General features: G+C 34.3%; 3 protein-coding genes and 1 long non-coding RNA gene across 7 annotated transcripts; 2 read left to right on the forward strand and 2 right to left on the reverse strand.

Moving 5' to 3' along the window:
• Positions 1-451: 451 nt before the first annotated feature.
• LOC103874353 (E3 ubiquitin-protein ligase MBR1) lies at positions 452-3,277 on the reverse strand. Of its 3 annotated transcripts, none has more exons than XM_009152766.2 (5): positions 3,020-3,277; positions 1,339-2,412; positions 1,177-1,269; positions 919-1,080; positions 690-836 (listed from the first exon to the last, which is right to left on the reverse strand). In XM_009152766.2, exons 2-5 carry the CDS (start codon positions 2,383-2,385, stop codon positions 690-692), a joined length of 1,449 nt encoding a protein of 482 aa, XP_009151014.1. In that variant the 5' UTR covers positions 2,386-2,412; positions 3,020-3,277. The 3 variants fall into 3 exon arrangements, with proteins under 3 accessions (XP_033128865.1, XP_009151014.1, XP_009151015.1); XM_009152767.3 differs by lacking the exon at positions 3,020-3,277 and adding an exon at positions 2,555-2,761; XM_033272974.1 differs by lacking the exon at positions 3,020-3,277 and having other exon boundaries at positions 452-836; positions 1,339-2,385.
• Positions 3,278-3,699: 422 nt separating this feature from the next.
• LOC103874354 (glutamic acid-rich protein) lies at positions 3,700-10,950 on the forward strand. Its single transcript, XM_033272975.1, has one exon. It carries the CDS (start codon positions 7,685-7,687, stop codon positions 8,927-8,929), a length of 1,245 nt encoding a protein of 414 aa, XP_033128866.1. The 5' UTR covers positions 3,700-7,684; the 3' UTR covers positions 8,930-10,950.
• LOC103874355 (peripheral-type benzodiazepine receptor-associated protein 1) lies at positions 10,799-12,195 on the reverse strand. Of its 2 annotated transcripts, none has more exons than XM_033272976.1 (2): positions 11,456-12,195; positions 10,799-11,369 (listed from the first exon to the last, which is right to left on the reverse strand). In XM_033272976.1, exons 1-2 carry the CDS (start codon positions 11,773-11,775, stop codon positions 11,009-11,011), a joined length of 681 nt encoding a protein of 226 aa, XP_033128867.1. In that variant the 5' UTR covers positions 11,776-12,195; the 3' UTR covers positions 10,799-11,008. The 2 variants fall into 2 exon arrangements, with proteins under 2 accessions (XP_033128867.1, XP_009151017.1); XM_009152769.3 differs by having other exon boundaries at positions 10,799-11,372; positions 11,456-12,099.
• A 678-nt stretch (positions 12,196-12,873) lies between these two features.
• On the forward strand, positions 12,874-18,921 carry LOC108872305. The gene is made up of 2 exons (XR_001959065.2): positions 12,874-13,336; positions 13,459-18,921. It is a non-coding gene; the product is annotated as an uncharacterized LOC108872305 (long non-coding RNA).
• The last annotated feature ends 1,176 nt before the right edge of the window (positions 18,922-20,097 follow it).

Consider the following 20,097-nt stretch of genomic DNA (forward strand, 5'->3'; position numbering starts at 1 on the left):
CAATATCACTTATGAAATATGACCTGAAAGCCTTCAAAAAAAGAAAAACCTTCACTATATGGTGAAACAGAGATTTCATCAACCAAGTCTCTAGCAAGACTTGAAAAATAATTTCAGAAGAGAATAAGATGCCATAAGTCCATAACGTGTAAAAAAAGAAGATGCCATAATGTTTGAGGCATGAACAACATCCAACGACAGCCTCAAACATTGGAGTTTGGGTCCAAGCCAGGGTGATGATGCAAAGAGATTTTTGGTTTCTTCTTTCGCAAGTATAGATTCTAAGTAAGTTAAACCCTATACTAGTTATGTAACAGCCACCAATATCCTGTGTCACAAATATTGCTTCCATTTCCTGCTCAAATGAGCGTGGCTCCAAAACGTTAAAACTTATTCAAAGTATCAACTCATGGTAAAGAGTGATTCACAATAGAGTTGTTGAAGAGAAAGAAGTGGAATAACAGTATATATATGGAATTAAACCAACTATTGGTGGTTTGAATTTTCAACTGAATTGTTAAATCTTTATACAGGTGAAAGAGGACTGTATCCACCTGATTCTTATTTTCTATTTGTTCCCAATTGTGTATAAGTAAAAGAAAAAAAAACATTTTTATGTACAGAGAAAATAGAACAGTATGGCAGAACTAGAGACAAGCACTTTGATGATGTCTCTGCAGTCTCCATCATTATGAAAATGGCTGTGGCTGAGATTCTGCAGACGTTTTGCAGATAGGACACCAATTCTTCATTCGAAGCCACTGTTGCGCACAGCTCACATGGTACATATGTTGGCAAGGCAAAGTCCCTACTTCATCTCCATCAACATACTCTTCCTACATATTATTATTATTATCATAAACCCACACTTCATTGAGAGTTAGACTTTAGATAAGAGAGAGAGAGAGTTGATGATACCTGGCATATACTACATTTGACATCATCATCTTTCTTCAGGCAAACTCCACCAGATTTTTCTGTTGGACGGTTAAAAGTGCTCAACTTCAGGCTTTTAAGGAGAGCTTCCTCGCTTAGAGCAGTGCTCACTGTGCCCATCTTCTCCTCCAGTGCTAATAGCTCCTGCAATAATTTTAATAACTTTCAATAACCTGAACGTTGGTGCCTTTGACAGTTTAATCAATAGACAGAAAAAGCTAAGACTGGTAAGAGACTAACCTCGTAGGACATGTTATCAATGTCAAGCCTCATATCTCTATGCTGATCATGGAAGCCACTCAAGAACAGATTGGTCTCTAAAACAGCCAATTGCTGCAATGTTCAAAAATAAACGTCAAAAACAAAACTCTAAAAATCAGACAAAACTGCTAAAAAAACCACCTCGTATGTAAGCTCTTCGTCTTGTTCCATCCTCTCCAGTGCCAGCAATACCTCTGCAACTCCATTAACGTCATAGCGTCTGAAACCATCACGGCTCATCAAGGAGCGAGAGGGGCTACCACCAGGCATCATCATCAGGCTACGTAACCTGCCGTTGTTACTACTGATTGGCCTACTGTAACTATGCAAAGGACTACGAGAAACTTCTGTATTAGATCTAGAGGGATTGATGAGACCAGCTCTTGTTGCAGGCTGTGGCGGCGCTTGTAAAGCTGTAACCGCTCCAGAAGCACGCCCTGTTGTTCTACCAGTTGATGATCTCCTAGTACTACTACTCGAAACAACGCTGTTGTTGTCCCTAACACTAGGCGAGTTTCTGTTCCTCCTAGACTCAGACATGGTGATGATGCCATTATTGCCATGAGGGAGGGAACTCTGGTTGTTCTTCACCTCTGGCTTATTATTATTCCCTCTGCTTGAAGAGCTGCTCTCTCCATCAGAGGGTTTCTTTCTAAAAGTGCTGATCTTTCTCGTTGGGTTTGGACTTGAAGGAAGAACACTGCTCCTCAAGTCTTTTAATCCATTCCTGTTGACACCAACTCTTGCGCTTTGCACACCATTACCACTACTACCTCTGCTTGAGCTTCCCGGCTCCGTCACAACTTCTCTGATGACACTGCTCTCTTTGGTCTTTCCACGTCGCTCGTGAACACTGCTACTACTACTCTCTGAAGAATCCGTGTCCAAGAGAGAAGAAAGTTGTCTCCTGGTAGTAACTTTGGGGGTCTTTGTTAATCCACTCGTAGTTCTAGACGACGAACTCCCAACGGTTTCCTTTCCGTTCGAAGGAGATCGAACCGTGGATTTTGGTTTATGATCGATGGAGAGACCCTTGTTGGAGCTTATCCTGGAACTGCAGCTAACACGGCTGCAGGTAGGGACAGTCTTGTCATCTTTCTTCTTCATGTTCTCATGGAGAACAAGGCCACTGGCTCTCCTGGGGGGCATAACCGGTGCGGCTGTTCTTTTACCCTTGAGTCCATCCATGCATAAAACACACCCCTTACTTCTCTTCTGCAATGAACAATTAACAAACCAGCTTACATATCAGATAACTTTGATTCTTAGCTATAGATTCATCAAAGAGATAACAAACAAAAAGGAGAACAGAGAACCAACAAGAACAGCAAAATAAATAAATAAAGAAAAAGCTTACGAGAAGAGCATATAACTTGATGAACCATAAGCTTCAAAAGCTAAATTAAAAAGGGAGAAAAAAGAGGGAAGATAAAGAGAAGACAAGCAAAAAAAACAAAGGGTCCCATTCGATTAACACGGACTTTCCACAAAAACATAGACTATCTTCCCCGTGATTCAAGCTTCTCCATTCAAAAAAAAGGTACACCAATCTCTTAACCAAAGAAGCAGCATATACAGAGAGACGACTCTACCAATAAAATTCAAGAATCAGAACCACAAGGACTAGTTCAAAGTTCAAACCAACGAAAACAAAAGTTCGTTTGTCTTTTTAAGACAAAAAGGAAGAAACTTTCATCGAATTTACGTAATTAATTAATCACTCAGCGGAACTTTTTTAAAAAAATTATACATAATTAGAAATTTGAAACTAGAGTAAAACTAACAATCAGCAACGAAGAAAAAAAAAGATTTGGTGATTTACCGTAGCGGAAGAAAGGAAAGGAAGAGGGCGGGAGAGACAAAACCAAACTTGTTGGGGGGGGGGGAGGGGGAATAAGTTGTTCCCGACAGGTATCTCTGTTCGGCGAGGAAACGTGGAGTGAGAGAGATGCGAGAAGGCGTAATCTTCCGAGTCCGTTAACTTATTAATTGTGATTTAAATCGGAGAAGAAGAAGAAAGAAATGGCGTATCAAACGCGAAACAGCGGTCGGAGTGATCGGAGCCGTTGATTTTGGGTTTTGTTATGTGAAAGCCTGAGTTGGACGGCTTAAATATATTACGGAGTCTAAGATAGTACGAAACGGCGCCGTTGTTAATTAGGGGTGTCTCGTGGACGCAATTATATTAAATTTTAATTTCCCTTTTTTTTGTGTGTTTTGATAAAAAAATTCTTACATGAAAAGGTAAATTAGGTGTTTAGGAACACATAGGATTAGATTATCAACTGCATAATGATGCCCACCAAAAAAAAAAAAATCAACTGCATAATGATCGTATGGATGATGTCAAGAAAGCTAATTTCACTGTTATATGCCCAGTACCGGTCTTGAGATATTCATGGTCCCATACGAAATACGAAACTAAGGTCCCTAAATAATATATAAAAATATATCGATAAAAACTTAAGTTTATAATAAAAAAATATAATATCCTCAAAACTAAGAAAAATTATCAGTTTTTAAATATAGATTTTCTTGTATTTTTTTTTTTTGCAAAATCATCTATCAAATCAGTTATTTTCTTTTTTTTGTTGTTGTCACAATTTTTTTTTCTTTTTTTTTTTGCTTTTTAATCCACTCATATTTAATAACACAGAATATATAAATTTTAGTTGTTTTTGTATTATAGTGATGTCCCACAATGTTTTTTTCTTATCGCTTATATACACATAACAAATTATCAAATTGATATAATTATAAGTAATGAAATTGAAGAAAATAGATCCTAAAATTTTGACAAAAATAATAGACCCTATACGTTTGTATCGTACGTTTTGGGTCAAGCCCGGGCATGTATATGCCAAACCGGCCTTCAACACCATATAATAATAAAAAATCAAAAATTATTTCTGAGATGATAATTACATTAGTTTTGATTTGGTGTCGATATTTAAACGGGTCGTTTCTGATATAAAATAATATTTTTTTGTCATGATATAAATTTTTCTTTTTTTTTGTTCAAATCATGATATAAAATAAGATGTAACTATTAAAGGAAAGACGACGTGCCAAAAAGTAAATCAGATTCACATCCATGATAGAAACTCATTAGTTTTGAAAGAGAATTAAATATTAATACATGTACTAAAAATAATAACTAATTCAAAACATCAAAATCAGTGGTTTGTTTATTAAAATAAAATATTATGAATCGACCTTTACCATTTAAAAAAGGAATAATAATGGAAGAGGGAGAGAGGTTATTGAATGGGCCCAAGTCCAAGGCGAAGCACAATGGGCCCACCTTTCCTGAAGACAAGAAATCAGGGTGAGCGTGAGGTGCACGCGTCATCACGACCAGACGTGAGAGGGTTATACTTATCTGTAAAATGTCAACTTGAAGAAACAAAAGTTTTTGGAATCATGCTCAAGCTGCTTTTCTACGTCATACGTCTTTTTCCCACCGTATGTGTGTTGCGTATAAATATATTTATATTTGCATCCTTCGTTATCTCGTACCCAACACCAGATAAGGAGAAGCATGCAACGCATGTATTGTATATAAATTTTATAAAGGAAGGCATATATTATATGATAAAATCATATACAAAACTTCTCAATGTTGGTATATGGTAGTTAAACCCAAAAAGAACTATGGTTACGCACTTACGCTACAAATAATATATGTTTGATTTCGGTTAAAGATACGAATGGTTCCCTAGCTTATATGCGGCTACATGCCACTCTTTCGACACACGATTAATTAAAAAAGTGTATATGTGAAGAAATGTATCCCACGAACTCTAACGATCAACTTAATTATTTATAAGCATTTTTGTGAAAATATACAAACATATCAATATGTTACTCCGAATATACTTATAAGTTATAACTGCTTATATTTATCAAAATCTGAAAAGAGAGCATTTCAAAGCGAGTTATGGTTGAATAGAGTATATAATTACTATTTTGGTGACATATTCTTTCAATAGCATGCATTTATTAGTTGTTTTGAACTTGGTTGATGATGATACATCGGCAGCACTAGCACATCTCCGACTGCAACTTTTGTCATAAATTTTGAAGAACACATGAGAATTGAGAACTTTGTAGTTCGTTGCCTGATTTGGTTTTTAGTTGAGGTAGGTCTTTAACTCTATGACGAAATATTTGTCGATCTAAGACCATGATTAACCCATGGTTCTTAATCTCTTAGAGTGGAGTTCTTAGCGGAAGTTAAGACGCTGTTTTTTAACTTTTAACTAAAAAAATTAAGAACCGAACCGGTTCTTAAAGTCCTTATTTAAGAACCGATTTTTAGTTTTTTTTAGTTAAAAGTTTAGAAACAGTTTATTAATTTATGCTAAAAACTCTATCCTAAGAACTCCGGGTTAATCATGCTCTTAGCTTTTGTGTATCGATTTGGGCCCATTATCTAATGATATATCTATTATATTACTCTATTAAAATTGAAGTACAAAATAATATTTGTTCTCTAAAATTCCTTCTAGTCCAATAGTTTGATAAAAGTTCATTAATGTTTCTAAACCAACATATCAATGTTTCAATTCCTGAAGAAAATGATTTATTAAAGAATTATTCAGGCTAAGGAAAAAAGAGTTACAAGAGATCTTTAACATGATGCAAATAAATCTGGTCAGCCGTAGATCTTCGTAGAACAGCTCTGGTGATGCAGTTAGAAGTATATCTCCATAAAGCATGTAGTATTGTTGCTCTTCGAATCATCTATGTAATATTTCTCATAATTGTAATATCCTAATAAATCAACGTTAAAAAAATAATATTTGCCTATTTTTAAATAGTTTCTTACAGATTTTCATTACTTCTTTAACTAATTGTAACCACTCCATTTATTGTATTTTCTAATTAATTCGACATCATTTATTACAAATTATAAACATAATTTACCTATTTTAAATTATTTTATTACATCTTCTTTTTTCACTCTTCATAACTACTTCATTAATTGTATTTATTATAATAACTCGATATTATTTATTTTACGTGTTAACTATAATAATTTTACAGATTTGAATGAAATGGCTTTATTCGTAACAAAAATTCAAATCAGTTAACAAATTTTTTTTGTTTGTTTAAAACATCAGTTAGACATAGATATCCAAGTATCCATTCAAATATGAATCATTTTTGGAACCATGATTTTTTGAGTTTTAAAAACTAAACTCCATTCGGATATTACAAATTTTCGGACAGGGTTCGAACCGATCCTTCTGGATCCGGATGAGGTTAAATATTCAAATAACTATATTGTTTAAAAATGTCATTAATCTATTTATTAAAAAGAAGCAAAATTTGCGCGAACGCACAGATCAAACTCTAGTTTTATTTATTTGATATGTAAACTATTTATTATTTTCACTTCATAATAGTGATTTTGTCTAGTTTTCATGTATGATATGTAATATGAGTTTTGAATACATTGAAATTCTTGATCATGTACATAATTATATGGTAGTATCTTGCATAAGCCTTGTAAAATACTTAGATATACTAAACACTATTCAACGTTCGTTTAATGCTTTTTTCAACACTACTAAATAGTAAAATAATGCTCTATTTACCAAAAATGAAAAAGTTGAACATTTCCAATATAACTTTCTTCAGTTAGGCCTTTTCAGAATTGATTTAACCAAACATATTAGTCATCATAAAAGTATTTACATGTTGCCGTGAAACATAAAATTTAATCCCAGTTATAAAAGCATTATTTATGTTCTAGAAATTCTTTACTTATTCCAAACTAGTTATTTTTCTACCAAATTTGAATCGGCCAGTTGCCACAACAGGCTTAACATAGAATATTCTCCGATTTTTCAACTATATACTCTTCAATTTAATGAAGGGGAATTGAGAGAGAACATGAGCAAGGAAATGGGACGAGTGGATGTCATGTAGATTGATGCCGGAAGGTTTCAACGATGAGCTACATGGAAGTTGAGCAGGCCCATCTTTCGTTATGTATATTTGTTTTAAATTAGTTTAATTCCTATTCTGGTCTGGCTAATTAGTTTAACAGTTAACACATAACACCTAAGTCGTACATGTCCATGACGTGGGGACAATTATCTTACTGACATTGAAACGGTCCAACGCCAAATAGAGAGACAACAGAAACAAAACACACTTGGTGTCCTTTGTATTAATAGAAACGGCTCAAACAAAAGTCAACGGTTCTCCATAACGACAGGAATCGTTTTATAATGTTATTTTAGCTTTCTTTTTTTTGTGATTTTAATTTGTTAAGAGATTGATGGCCTCCACCATCATCACCACCCAAGATATTGCCGAGATTTAAGCTCTGTTTTACAAACACACAAGTAACCAAATCTCATTTTAAAGAAACCCTAGTTTCTTTCCAAGGAGATTCGTTTCCTTGATACACACGTTTCCTTCCAAAATTATATTTCTTTGTTCTTCTTCCCTTTGATTCATATTTCTTGAGGTTATGGCAACGACGTCAAACATGGCAAAAGCAAAGGCGGACAACAATAACCTATCCAGAACAAAATCTATCGGTCGAAAACCAAAGCAACCTTCATCGGTGTCATCAGAAGATGGATCTGATCAGAAACCTGAGAAGCCTTTGCCAAACTATCTGAAACCAACAATCAGTTCAAGACCTGACCCAGTCAAGTTCTTGAAGAAGAATGATCAGGATAACCAGAAGCTTCTCCGTAGAAGATCTTTTGATCGACCTCCATCTTCTTTGCCTTCAGCTTCTACTCCTTCACCACGTGTCCAAAAAACCCTCAACGCCTCTCCTTCTCTGCCACGAGACAAACCCGCGGTTCCTAAAGAGAAGCCTGCCACAGCTCTAAGGTCTTCGTCTTTCCATGGAAGCAGAGGTGTTCCAAGAGGAAGCAGTTCTGTGAAATCGCCTCATGTTGCTCCGAAGAAGAGCGGGTTGGGGAGTAGTAGCACTTCTTTGAAGAGCAAAAAGGAAGGTCCTGAACATGTTGCTGAAAAGAAAGCACCTGAGAAAGAGATTGCCTTGGATACTGCTTCGCTGTCATCTGCTCAGGAAGATGAAGAGGAGATTCTCAAGGTTGAGAGTGATGCACAAGTTGCTGAGGATGTAGAAGAACCCAAAGAAGAAAAGGAAAATAAGGAGGTACATGTAGAGGTTGTGCATGTGGATACTTCTGGTGAAGAGAATGAGAGTAGTGGATCAACATTGGTTGTTCCTGTTGTGGAAGACATTGTTGTTGTTGTTGCCAAAGAAAATGAAAGAGAAGAAGAAGAAAAGGAAGAAAGAGTGATCAATGAACATATCTCAGAAGAGAAAATAGAGGAACAGAAAGAACAAGAGGACAAGGGTGAACTCACTGGAGAGGTTACATCAAAGATTGATGAGGATGAGACTTCAGAGAAGGTCGATGCTGACACGGATACAAAAGAAGTTGAGAATGCCGAAGAAGTTGAAAGCGTGGAAGAGACTAGGGAAGAAAAAGAAGAAGTGAAAGAAGAAAAGGAAGTGAAGAGAGAGGAGAAGGAAAAGGAGAAAGTTAAAGAACAAGAATCAGGAGAAGCAAAGAAGAAGGAAGTAGTGAAAGGTAAGAAGGAATCTCCATCAGCTTACAACGATGTAATAGCAAGTAAGATGCAAGAGAACCCAAGGAAGAACAAAGTGTTGGCTCTTGCTGGGGCTTTTCAAACCGTTATTGACTATGAAACTGCCGCATCTAAGTGATATATGTCCCAAAAAGACACAACAACAACAACAACAACAACAAAATGTCATCTCTTTAGCTTTGAATTGTATTCTTCTTTCTGTCTAATTATCATTTGCCATTGTTATAATTTTTGTGTCGTGGATTGTATGCTTTTCGAGTGAACTAAGTTATACACACCTAATCTTATGTTTGAACGTATTGGATGCATTTGTGTATATATGCAATGGCTTGAAGACTAGCTAGCTACTTTTAACTCCATAACTTTGACAAACCATAACTTTGTTTTCGCCTTAGCAAAATTTTAAATCAACATATACCACTGTACAGATTTGAAGTTTGATAAGAATACAACAGTGATATAACACGAATCATGCGATACTTGTTATGGTCAAGTGAGTCATGTTATCAAACTCTAAAAAAAATTTCCAAGTTAAAAATGACTTATGAACAAAAATACAAATAAAAGCTCCTCTTGTACTATAGGAAACTTAATTTGTTAGGAATCTTAAGATCGAACAAGTTAAATAACCTAAGTGCTACTCAACCTACTATCACATTTTACCTAGATCAATTTACAACTTAAGGGTACAAGTGGCTGGTGCCTTTCCAGTGAGGAAGTGTCCCACACACATGAGAGTTCCTATCATCTTTGACATTTTATAATAACAAAACAAGCACAAGTGGCAGGACACAAATTTAGTGAGACTGAGTTACACGTGTTCATTTAAGTCCATAGCCTCTTCTTCGTTTACTCCCAACAGTTGTCGGAATGAGCTGAGATCATCAAACAAGCAATCGCTCTTGTGGCAAAAAAACAAAGTAAGAACAAAAAGAAGAGGGCTCACGTCTTCCGCAACTACATTTATTTCCCCAAGCCCTCATCAATTAAAAAATTATAAGAAAGTTCTGATATTTTTATTTAATATCTTAATTCTTAAAATAATATTTTGACAGTATTTAGACAATAATAAATTCAAAATTATATCAAAATTTTCATTTATATGTTTTAATCCTTTTTAAATGTCTGAAATATTCGGAAACAAGAGAACCAAACCTTCCAAAAGAATCTGATAAAATGGAAACATTTTTTTTTGTAGAAACATTCATTGGTTATTTAAAAAATATATACATATTTTGCAATATATAATCTCAAAACAAGTATTCTTCCAAAATATTTGATTGTGTTTTGATATGATTGCGGTTCTAAAAATTTCCTCTCTAGTTGGTTCTTAGAGAAAGTTTAATAGTATGTGTTACTTTGGTGTTACGTCAGGCTAGTTATAAAGGAAATAAATGTTACGGGGTATTCAGAGCATCTTTAATGTATAATTTTATTTTTTCCTTCAAAATGGAGTAAAAGTAAAAATAAAGTAAAATTGCTCTAATCCTATTCTATTTTCCACTCTATAATAGAGTGATGAACAAACAAAAAATAGATTACTATATTTATGGAGTAAATTTCATTATAAAGTGAGATATAGAATTAGGTTAAAGCATTCTTTACTCCATATTTACTTTTACTCTATTTAAAAAAAAAAATGGAGTAGGGATGGAGATGTTCTCAGCATCGAAGATATCAACTATTGTAGCTAGGTCACTGAAAAGGAACTCAGAAGTTCAAACATCAACAACCGAAAAGAGACTAATTAACCTACTTTAATCTCCATCCCCAAAAGTTATAGGCCTAGAACCAAAACATATTTGGTTTAACAAAGTGTGTGATTAATAAAAAAATGAGGTATTGAAATCGAATCCTTCTGCAGTTCTCACTTCTCACCCCCACCACTCACCACATGTATGCTCATTTTTCTAGAAAAAATATTCACAAAATATTTGACGATGTCTTTGTCAACTATTGACTCGTCCTTTTTCAAAATAAAATAGAGAATCGATAATGTGGAGACTGAAAGGACAACAAACAGATAAGCAATTAAAGAATCAAACACTAACGTGGTTGATTACTTTTCTCCCGTCGACATAATACTATATAATTAACTCCCCGAATTAAATAAAGAAACATTAATTCGCGCGACGAAAAATAAATTAGATAGAACAAAGAAAAATAACTATCAACAAAGAAAAGATAACGATTTGCATTATTGATCTTCATCATCATCTTCTTCTTCTTCCTGTAGATCTGATAGAGCAAAACAACTCCTAGACTTCAATGCTCTGTTCTTGAACGAAGGCTTCCTTGCAAAACTACTTCCTCCTCGCTCTTCATCAAGATCATCATCATTGTCTTCATCCTCATCTTGGTCTTCGTTGACCGGGAAAAGAGGCATAGATTTAGGGTTTTGCCACGAGTAAAACGACCTTCTTGCTAATTTGTTGCAGATCTGTAACCTTCTTCGTTTATTCAATGGATTCTCTTGCTTTGGTACTTCTTTCACACTCCCGATCTCTCCTAAATTCCCAAACGATTTTGATTTCCCTTTGTAATGATTCGACAAACCTCTTCTGAAATTAAAAAAAAAAAACCCTAATTAGTTATTACCCAGTCTTGTTCAGCAAGTTAAGTAAAAGAACACAAATGAACTTACTTGCTGATGAGAGAATCTTCGAGAGAGCTCATTGAAGACAACCCTCGAAGGCCTAGCTCTTCGTCGTTTTCTTCTTCACTTTCTTCGTCTTCCTCCTCGCTGTCTCCCGGACTTCCGATCGATGATGAACTTTCCGACGAGTAATCCGCCGTTCTTCCTGACCAGATTCCACTCCCGAGACGACTCAAACCGGCTTCATCCTCGTTCACCGTGTCACCGGAAGAGAAGGAGGAGGAGGACGCCTTCTCCGTCGCCGGCGGATCGTTACCGTATTCCGAGACCTCGATTGAGAACGAAGGTCCTCCTGACATCATCTCCATCACCGTATCTTCCAGATCACAAAGATACAAATCAAGAATCTCTTACCGATTTGGTCGGAAAATTACGGTTCTAAGAATCTTCACTTCCGTTTTTTTTTTCTTTCTAATCACAGACTCAGAGAATAGTAGAAATCGCCATGGCGGAAGGAAAGAGAGAGAAAGGATAAGGTTTTTATCTATTTTTACAAATTTAATTGAAGGAAGACGATAAAGGACGATAACTGGATAAAATATTTATCCTATTGGAAGATTAAATATATATATATATATATATAAATTTATATATGCGTATGCGTGATTTCGGACACAAAGTACGGTAAACAAATGTATCTCCTGTCCTTTCTGCTTAAGATCTCTGTATTTTTGGTATTTTTAAACACTTGAAAAAAAATAATTCAGAAGAAAATTTGGGAAATACTGTATAATGTTTAGTCGAAATAACTCGAACGGAAACTCTTGTTCATAATGAGGATGGTTCTCCAATGCAGTTTTGAAAATATGAAAATCACATTATCTAAAATGTCAAAAGTAAATAATTTTGAATTGTAATTATCATGCCAAAAGGAGTTTGAGCTCATAAATAAAGTTGGATCAATTTAGGAATTAATAAGCTTGAAGCAATTTAGAATTTTTTTTATCATAGACTATTTTTAGAGATCATACATAAGAGGCATATTTGGGTTTTATTTACAGTGGAACATTCGATTTATTTAGTGTACTTGAAAAATAATCCCTCTCTAGCATAGTTGTTGAATTGGTCACAACTCACAAGTACTCAACTAAGTTAAAAGGAAAGGAATATTCCTTTTGAATGCTTGAATATGTATTACATTACATCAAATCCAACGGGAGATCAGTACACAATAGTTTTCAGTTTTAACGTTCTTTTTTTCTTCTTTTCTGGTTTAAAAATGTCATTTCTTTGTTGCAGTTTATATATATATACAAGTAAATAGATCAGTAGAAATGATAATTAACAAGTAATAACATATAATCTTAAAAGTCATAGGTCAAAGTCAAAGCAGGGGTCCGATGGTATGAGGTTGAGGTCTAGAGAAACAACATTATTGTATAATCTAATCTCTCTCTTTCTTAATTTTTAGAAACATTTACCCTCCAAGACACATTATGAGTTATCAATTACATATAAAGACACATTGAGTTAAGAGAACACTTTCTTATGTTCATTTGTCTGAATTGCCCTTCAACTAAAAAGAAGATGTCATAACATGTGTCAAAATTATTTTCAATATAATTCCATTTAACTTTCACCTTTTAGTTTCATATTTTTTAATTCCCTAAACTTAATCATGCCTCCATCTATCGTCATCTTCATCTCTCATCTTTCGTATCCTTCTAAATATTCTTCTACTTCACTAAATTTGTAGATTTTTTTTTTTATAATTCTAAATTACTAATTTTTGTTGTCGAATCTTTATCTTTCACCACTTTATTTTTTAAATCTCGAATTCATGGAAACTTCAGATTGGGAGCTAAGGAAAGTCGATTCTGAAATTTCAGCTTGGGTGATTCTAGATCTTCGCCGACGAATACATCCAAGGTTTGCTTCTAATTGAACTATGAGAATTTCATCTACAAATTTTTTTCCTCTTTCATCCTTGTTTCTAATTGATATACAAGAAGATAAGAAATAAATAAAGTTTTGATTTTCTTCTTAAGCAGACAGCAAAGCCGATGTATCTCCTGCAACATTTGATTCACATGTCGCCCATCCTTTTCATGTCCATCAATTTCCTTGTCCACAAATGAACTATCCACAAAGCTGTCTTGGATCTAAGTTTGATTCACATGTCGCCCATCCTTTTCAGTGGATTAGCTCGTGATTTTCCGTGGATGAACTTGGGATTCGACGTGGATGAACTCGAGGTAGTTGCCTTGGATCTAAGTTTTTTATCTCTTCATGGTGGCTTCTGTTGCAGAGAGAAAGCTCTAAAAGAAACAATGGTCAAATTACTCTATTTTACACATATAGTCCTCCCATTTTTGGATTTTTGCAATTTGACCCCAACATTCTTTAATTTACTTATAGATCCTCTTGATTTCGTCTCAAACTTTTAATTATGTACTTTACGTAAGAATAATTTTCTTATCAACTCATATCCACACTTGCTATGTCCATTAAATATTATTTAATAAAATAAAAATTTATAAAATATCAAAAATATATATATGGATACAAATATATTTTGTCCATAGAAACTTGTCCACAAAAACATTATAACATTTTTGTGTCCACATAAATTATGTCCACAGAAGCTTGTCTACATAAATTACGTCCATTGAATTGCGTCCACACAAAAAGCTTAATCCCTTTCTCTCTTTCAAAACGTCACAATACAATATGTTCTCTAGATGGATTATCTTCAAACAAACAACACAAACCCTAGATAGATTAAACTTCAAACACGATCTTTGTCTACAATAACATGTTCACAAACAGTCATAGTTACACAACTATAATTGTAAGAGCTTGTCCATAAGAACAGGTCCACTACAAACTTGTTTATAAGAACACATTCACATGACTCTTGTCCACAACATATATATCCACCAGAAAACTGTCCACAATGTTAACACTCGTCCACAATTCGTCTATCCATATAACACTCGTCCACAATTCATCTGTCCACATAACACTCGTCCACAAAGACGTATCCATAAAAAAATGTTACAAAAACCTGTCTCCAATCCATGCTACAACTTCTTTATTTTATTCATGATTGATAAAAGAGAGAGACATCAAGTATAAGAACATAGTTGTTGTCCTTTTATTGGTAGAAAACTATAATTTGAGGATTGTGAAGCAGAAGTAGAGAAATAAAATTTATTGGGGTCTAAACTGCACAACTGAAAGTTTGGTGTTAATTTAAGAGGACATTTCTGCAAAACAATCGAAAGAAATCAAAAAGTGAAGGACCAAATCTGAAAATTATTGAAAATCCACCATTGTTGCTTGATCTCTTATGTGACGAGACAGAGACAGCGATGATGAGCACGACGAGGCTTGAATCCGAGCATGACACCGTCGGCAGAGCAAGACGACGGAGATGGTCTGGTGGCCTGAGACAGACGCGACGAGCTGCGGCGGAAAAGAGAGAGCTCAAGACAGGTTAATCACGGAGGATATGAAGCATACGCAACAAAGGAGGTTTGCGGTTGAGAACTGTTGGTTGGAGTACAGTGGCTGGAGATTGTAATGGGAGAGAAGCCGCCAAGCTTGGTTGCCACGAGTTGCAGTCGAAGGTGAGAAGATCCACGAAGAAAATGAATCAAGTGAAGCTTGCGACAGAGACAGAAGATATTTCAGTTTGGAAAAAAACATTAATAATCCAACTATTTTCCTAACTTAACTAACTAGAAGAAAGTAACTAATTCTTTTTTTTTTGCTAACTACACGTAAAGCTAAAGGGCATAATGGTCAAAAAAAGATCTTAGTTTCATGAATTGTGTGCTTCAGACATAATGTGTCCTTTTATGAAAGAAAAAAGACAAATGTGTCTTTGAGAGTAACTCACTCTAATTTTTAATAGCATTTGCTCTTCTCGATGGCAGAGAATCACCCCTCAGATGTACACACCACACCTATGTATCTCTCTCTTATTATCGATTTTTTTTTATGGGTCAAAGCTCTTATTATCAATTTTTTTTTTCAATATTTTGTATAGCTTTTAATCTTGGAATCAAATGTTATTTTCCCTTTTCAATTATTAACGCGAGAAAAAAGGCAAGGTGGATTGGTGTGGTTGGCTAAACTTTATAGAAAGCTTAATTATCATGCTTCCACCCACAATCTAGAAAAATACAAAACAAATCAATTAAACACGAGTTTGTTGGGGTTTTCCATTTATGTAAGTTTGATCTAATAATTATATGAAACAAGTTCTTTTCAAGAAGGATCTAAACATTTGCAGACCATTTGATTGAAAGTTCAATTCTATGTGATGACCAGATTAAACTAGAGTTATTTTCACTCTAGGACAGTTTCCATGTTTCCATGTTATAAAAAGACACTTTCCGCTACTGAGGCAGTTTCTATGTGAAAAGACCCAACTTGCCCTTAGTAAAACCTAACCAGTTTTCCCCTTTTCTCGTTTCTTAGTTTGTTTGTTGGATTTTCAAAATTCAAAATCGGTGTGATGGGCCCACAAGCGTAAGAAATCCCACTTTCAATTATTATAAATATTAAATACGGATTTGTAAGGGAAATTATTCTCTTTCACCTTGGCTTTTATCGAGACCAGAGGGAGAAACTGAAAAGGCGATAACGTGTCTAAAAATCGACGGCGAGGTTCGGCGACGAGAAACAAGATGTCACGACAGCGGAGTCTGCGGGGTAAAGAGATGGTGAGGCGTAACGACGAAGAAAAAATGGTGAGGCGTAACGACGTTAAAGGCATGTCTCGGCGGCGGAGTCTGCAGGGAAAAGAGATAGCTGACGGTGAGTTAACTTCAGTTTTGCTTTGATGGCTAGATTGGTTAATTTTGATGTTGTTTTTTTTAGCCTGATTCTCTTTGTTGGATAGAAACAGTGGCGGTAGAAGATGTAAAGGGAAGTCTCCCAGAAAGGCTCTTTGCAACGGATCGGTACCCATGCGAGAGGATCAATATGTACTCGGCGATTGATAATCTACGTGCGTTAGAGACGCACTGAACGACACGGAGGAGATGGCCCTATTGTTGAGGTCTTGCTTTGGAAGCCTTCAGTTTTGGGCGTTTTAAGCTATCCCAGCTTTGCTTAAGCGTTTAGGTGGTGACAATGAGTAGAAACTGTTGAATTATGTTGGTGAGAAGCTTACACAACATACTAGGGTGGTTCTGTATTGATGTACATGTGGACTTGTAAACGAATGTGTGTTTGGTTGTACATATGGACATGTGAATGAATGAGCGTTGTGAACACGTATTATGTGGTGTCTAACAATTTTCTTTAATTATGTGTACTGAGAAAATTGGCTGTGTACACTATCTGAGTTGTATATGTGTACACGTATGAAGCTATACATATTTTCAAGCTTCAAATTGTTATGGATGGTCTTATTCCTATGGTATACATCAATGACTAAGAAATTGAATCATCAATCTATGTATACTTTCTCCATGTTTATCCCTTTGCATATTCTTTGTTTGTCTGTTAATGTTTCCTTGTTGTTGGCTTTTGAAGACATAGTTTTTGTTTGATTTTTATAACGTTCATCTGTACACATAAAATTTACTATCCACATGTACAATACTTCATGTGTACAGCGTCTAACATATATATACATTGTCTAACAAAATTTCATATGTACATTATTTGAGTTGTACATGTGTGCACATATGAAACTATACATATTCTCAAGCTTCAAATCGTTGTGGATGGTCTTATTTCTATGGTATACATCAACGACGGAGAAATATACGTACACAATTATGTATCTTACACAACAAATACACACCATTTCCCATGAAACCATTCTTCGATTCTATTATATGTTCATTACATTGGCCATCACAACCCTGTTAAATGATACATGTACCCGTGGACTTGTTCATGAGTATGCGTCATGTACACTGATACATTTACGTACACTGCCTACTGATTGTACACAGTTTCTAATCAACCATGTACTCGCGTTCACTCAAACTTGTCAACAAATTAATAAACATCGGCGGTTAATAATGTCTTCACCTGACATGACTTGGTGGATATATTTAGGAAGTAGTATGCGATGGAGATTTACACGGATTGGGTTGTGCCTTTGTACTTGTGATAATTGTAGACATCTATGCGTTGTTTGGTTTAAAAGGGAGGGTGTATTTTGTGTTGTTGGGATATTATAGAACGGGATGACGTATTTTGCCTTTTGTAGTATTTGTGTTTAAAGAACATATTATGTAAGGACGGATATTGTAGTATTTGTGTTGTTTGGACGAAACAGCTTTTGTTCAAGGAAAGCACCCTTAGATAAATGTGTGTGTGACTAAAGAACATGTGTAAGTACAAATCAAGAGGTATTGTACACTAAAACCAACCTGTATTAAATACATGTACAACCACGAGGTAGATAAATGCATGTACATGTGGACGTGAAAAAGTAATACACATGGTAACCGAACATATTGGGTATCAGTTAAGGTGGACATAAAATGTTAAAGCGTCTTCAAACCAGCTTATACATGTTCATACTTGTTCTCTCAAATTACAATTCAGCCTGTGAAACAAAGTTGTACATATAGACAGGCACAAATGTACAACCCCGGACGTTGTGAAAAATGTGTACATGTGGACGTAACTAAGATGTACACATGCTAAAAGACAATGTGTACTAATTACTCGTGGCTGATGTCAAAAACTCAGATTTGGATAAGCGGACCTGAACTTATTGAATATCAGTAGGGGTGGGCATAAATGATAAAATCGTCTTCAAAACAGCTCATACATGTTCATAATTGGATTAATTAATATAACAGAGAAAATGAATTAATTTTGATAATTGGATGTTAGAAAACTAACCACAAGTTTAGCTGAAGTTAATTTGTGGCCAAATATAAACAAAGCTGTAGATTACGGTGTTTATTCTTTCTAAAAAAAAGTTTGAAACAAAACGATGAAGATGAAGAAGGGAGAATAACAAATTAAATCTGGGCCGTAAAAAGTAAAAGACAAAAAGTAAATCTAAAGGGTGAGAATTTAGACAGATATATGTCTTGTCATATATGACAGATTTATTATGGGACGTTGGATGGGGGGGAGATATGCGGTGGATATAGGTTCCCGCCAATAAACTAGTTGGGCTTTTCCTATGAGTAGTTACGGATGAACTATATTGATTAGGTACAAGTGGAGAAAAGTGGATTAGTTAGAAGAAACTGTCCTAGTAGCTGAATGTGACCCATTGTGTTATTAGAAACTTAGAAACTGCCTTAGAGTGTAATATTCTCATTAAACTATAGATCAAAACTAAACCAACAATGTCGTTTTCACTTGTAGCATAATACTACGATTGTATTTTTCTTCTTTTTCCAACAAGCAGACTATGATTATCAAACCCAATAAACCAATACTAATATATTGAAGTTAGAATAAAAATAAATTAAAGAAGAAAATAAAATAACTAACGATATTTGTGTATCGAGCCATATAAGTGAGCAAAGTTCCGAAGCTAACATAGTTGTGGCCTTGTGGGCCTTGTAGTTTCGTGGGTTGTTGGATTATGTGTGTGCTGATATCACTGAATCCATCCCAGATCACACTAGTCTAACTATCTATACTATACTAAAAGGGAGATATAAGCCATGGAGAGAGTGTCCACATAGGATAGAAAAATCAACTAAACAGAGAACCCGAAATTGCCATGTCATCTCATTTATTTTTCGTAAAAAATAAAAAAAAACAATGCGAAGGTGAGAATCGAACCCGGATTAGTATGATATATATATATGACAGTTACCACTAAGCCATTGAAACTTTCTTGGACACATATACAAGAACCACTAAGTATATAATCACAAACTCTTATGTACATTTACAATAATATGAATTCAACTTTCAAGACTCCGATACTTTGTTTTGTAAAAAAAAAATAAGTAAGTGACCAAGCTAATATATTCTTAGAAAGTGTGAGAACGTTGACAAATATGAAAAAGCATAGATTTTTGTTTTCGTGACAAAGTTAAGAATTTTGTAAAAGTAAGTTTAACATATAAATTTTCGTGACAAATATGAAAAAGCATAGATTTTTGTAAAATTTTGACAAAACAACTCAAAACATACTTCTCTAATGTCTTAATAAAATATTATTTAAGGGTGCAATAATTAAATATATTAATTCAATAAATTTTGTAATTATAGACAAAACAATAACACAACAAACTTTGAAACATTTGTTTAACCTATCGATTTTTTTTCATGAGAATCCAACTAAACAAGATAAAAAAAATTAGATTTACAAATATTTAATTACCATTTTATTCAATTTTTATTAATTTCAAATTGTCATAATGTATCTTTTTGAAATTACAAATATGAAAAAGCATATATTTTTGTACAATTTGACAAAACAACTCAAAACATATTTTTCTAATGTGTTAATAAAATATTATTTAAGGATGCAATAATTAAATATATTAATTCAATAAATTTTATAATTTATAGACAAAACAATACCACAACAAACTTTGAAACATTTGTTTAACCAATCAATTTTTTTTTCATGAGAATCCAACTAAGCAATTAGATTTACAAATATTTAATTACCATTTTATTCAATTTTGATTCATTTCAAATTGTAATAATGTATCTTTTTGAAGTTACAAAAAAAT

Source organism: Brassica rapa, chromosome A06 (assembly GCF_000309985.2).
Source record: "Brassica rapa cultivar Chiifu-401-42 chromosome A06, CAAS_Brap_v3.01, whole genome shotgun sequence".
Classification (NCBI taxonomy): domain Eukaryota; kingdom Viridiplantae; phylum Streptophyta; class Magnoliopsida; order Brassicales; family Brassicaceae; genus Brassica; species Brassica rapa.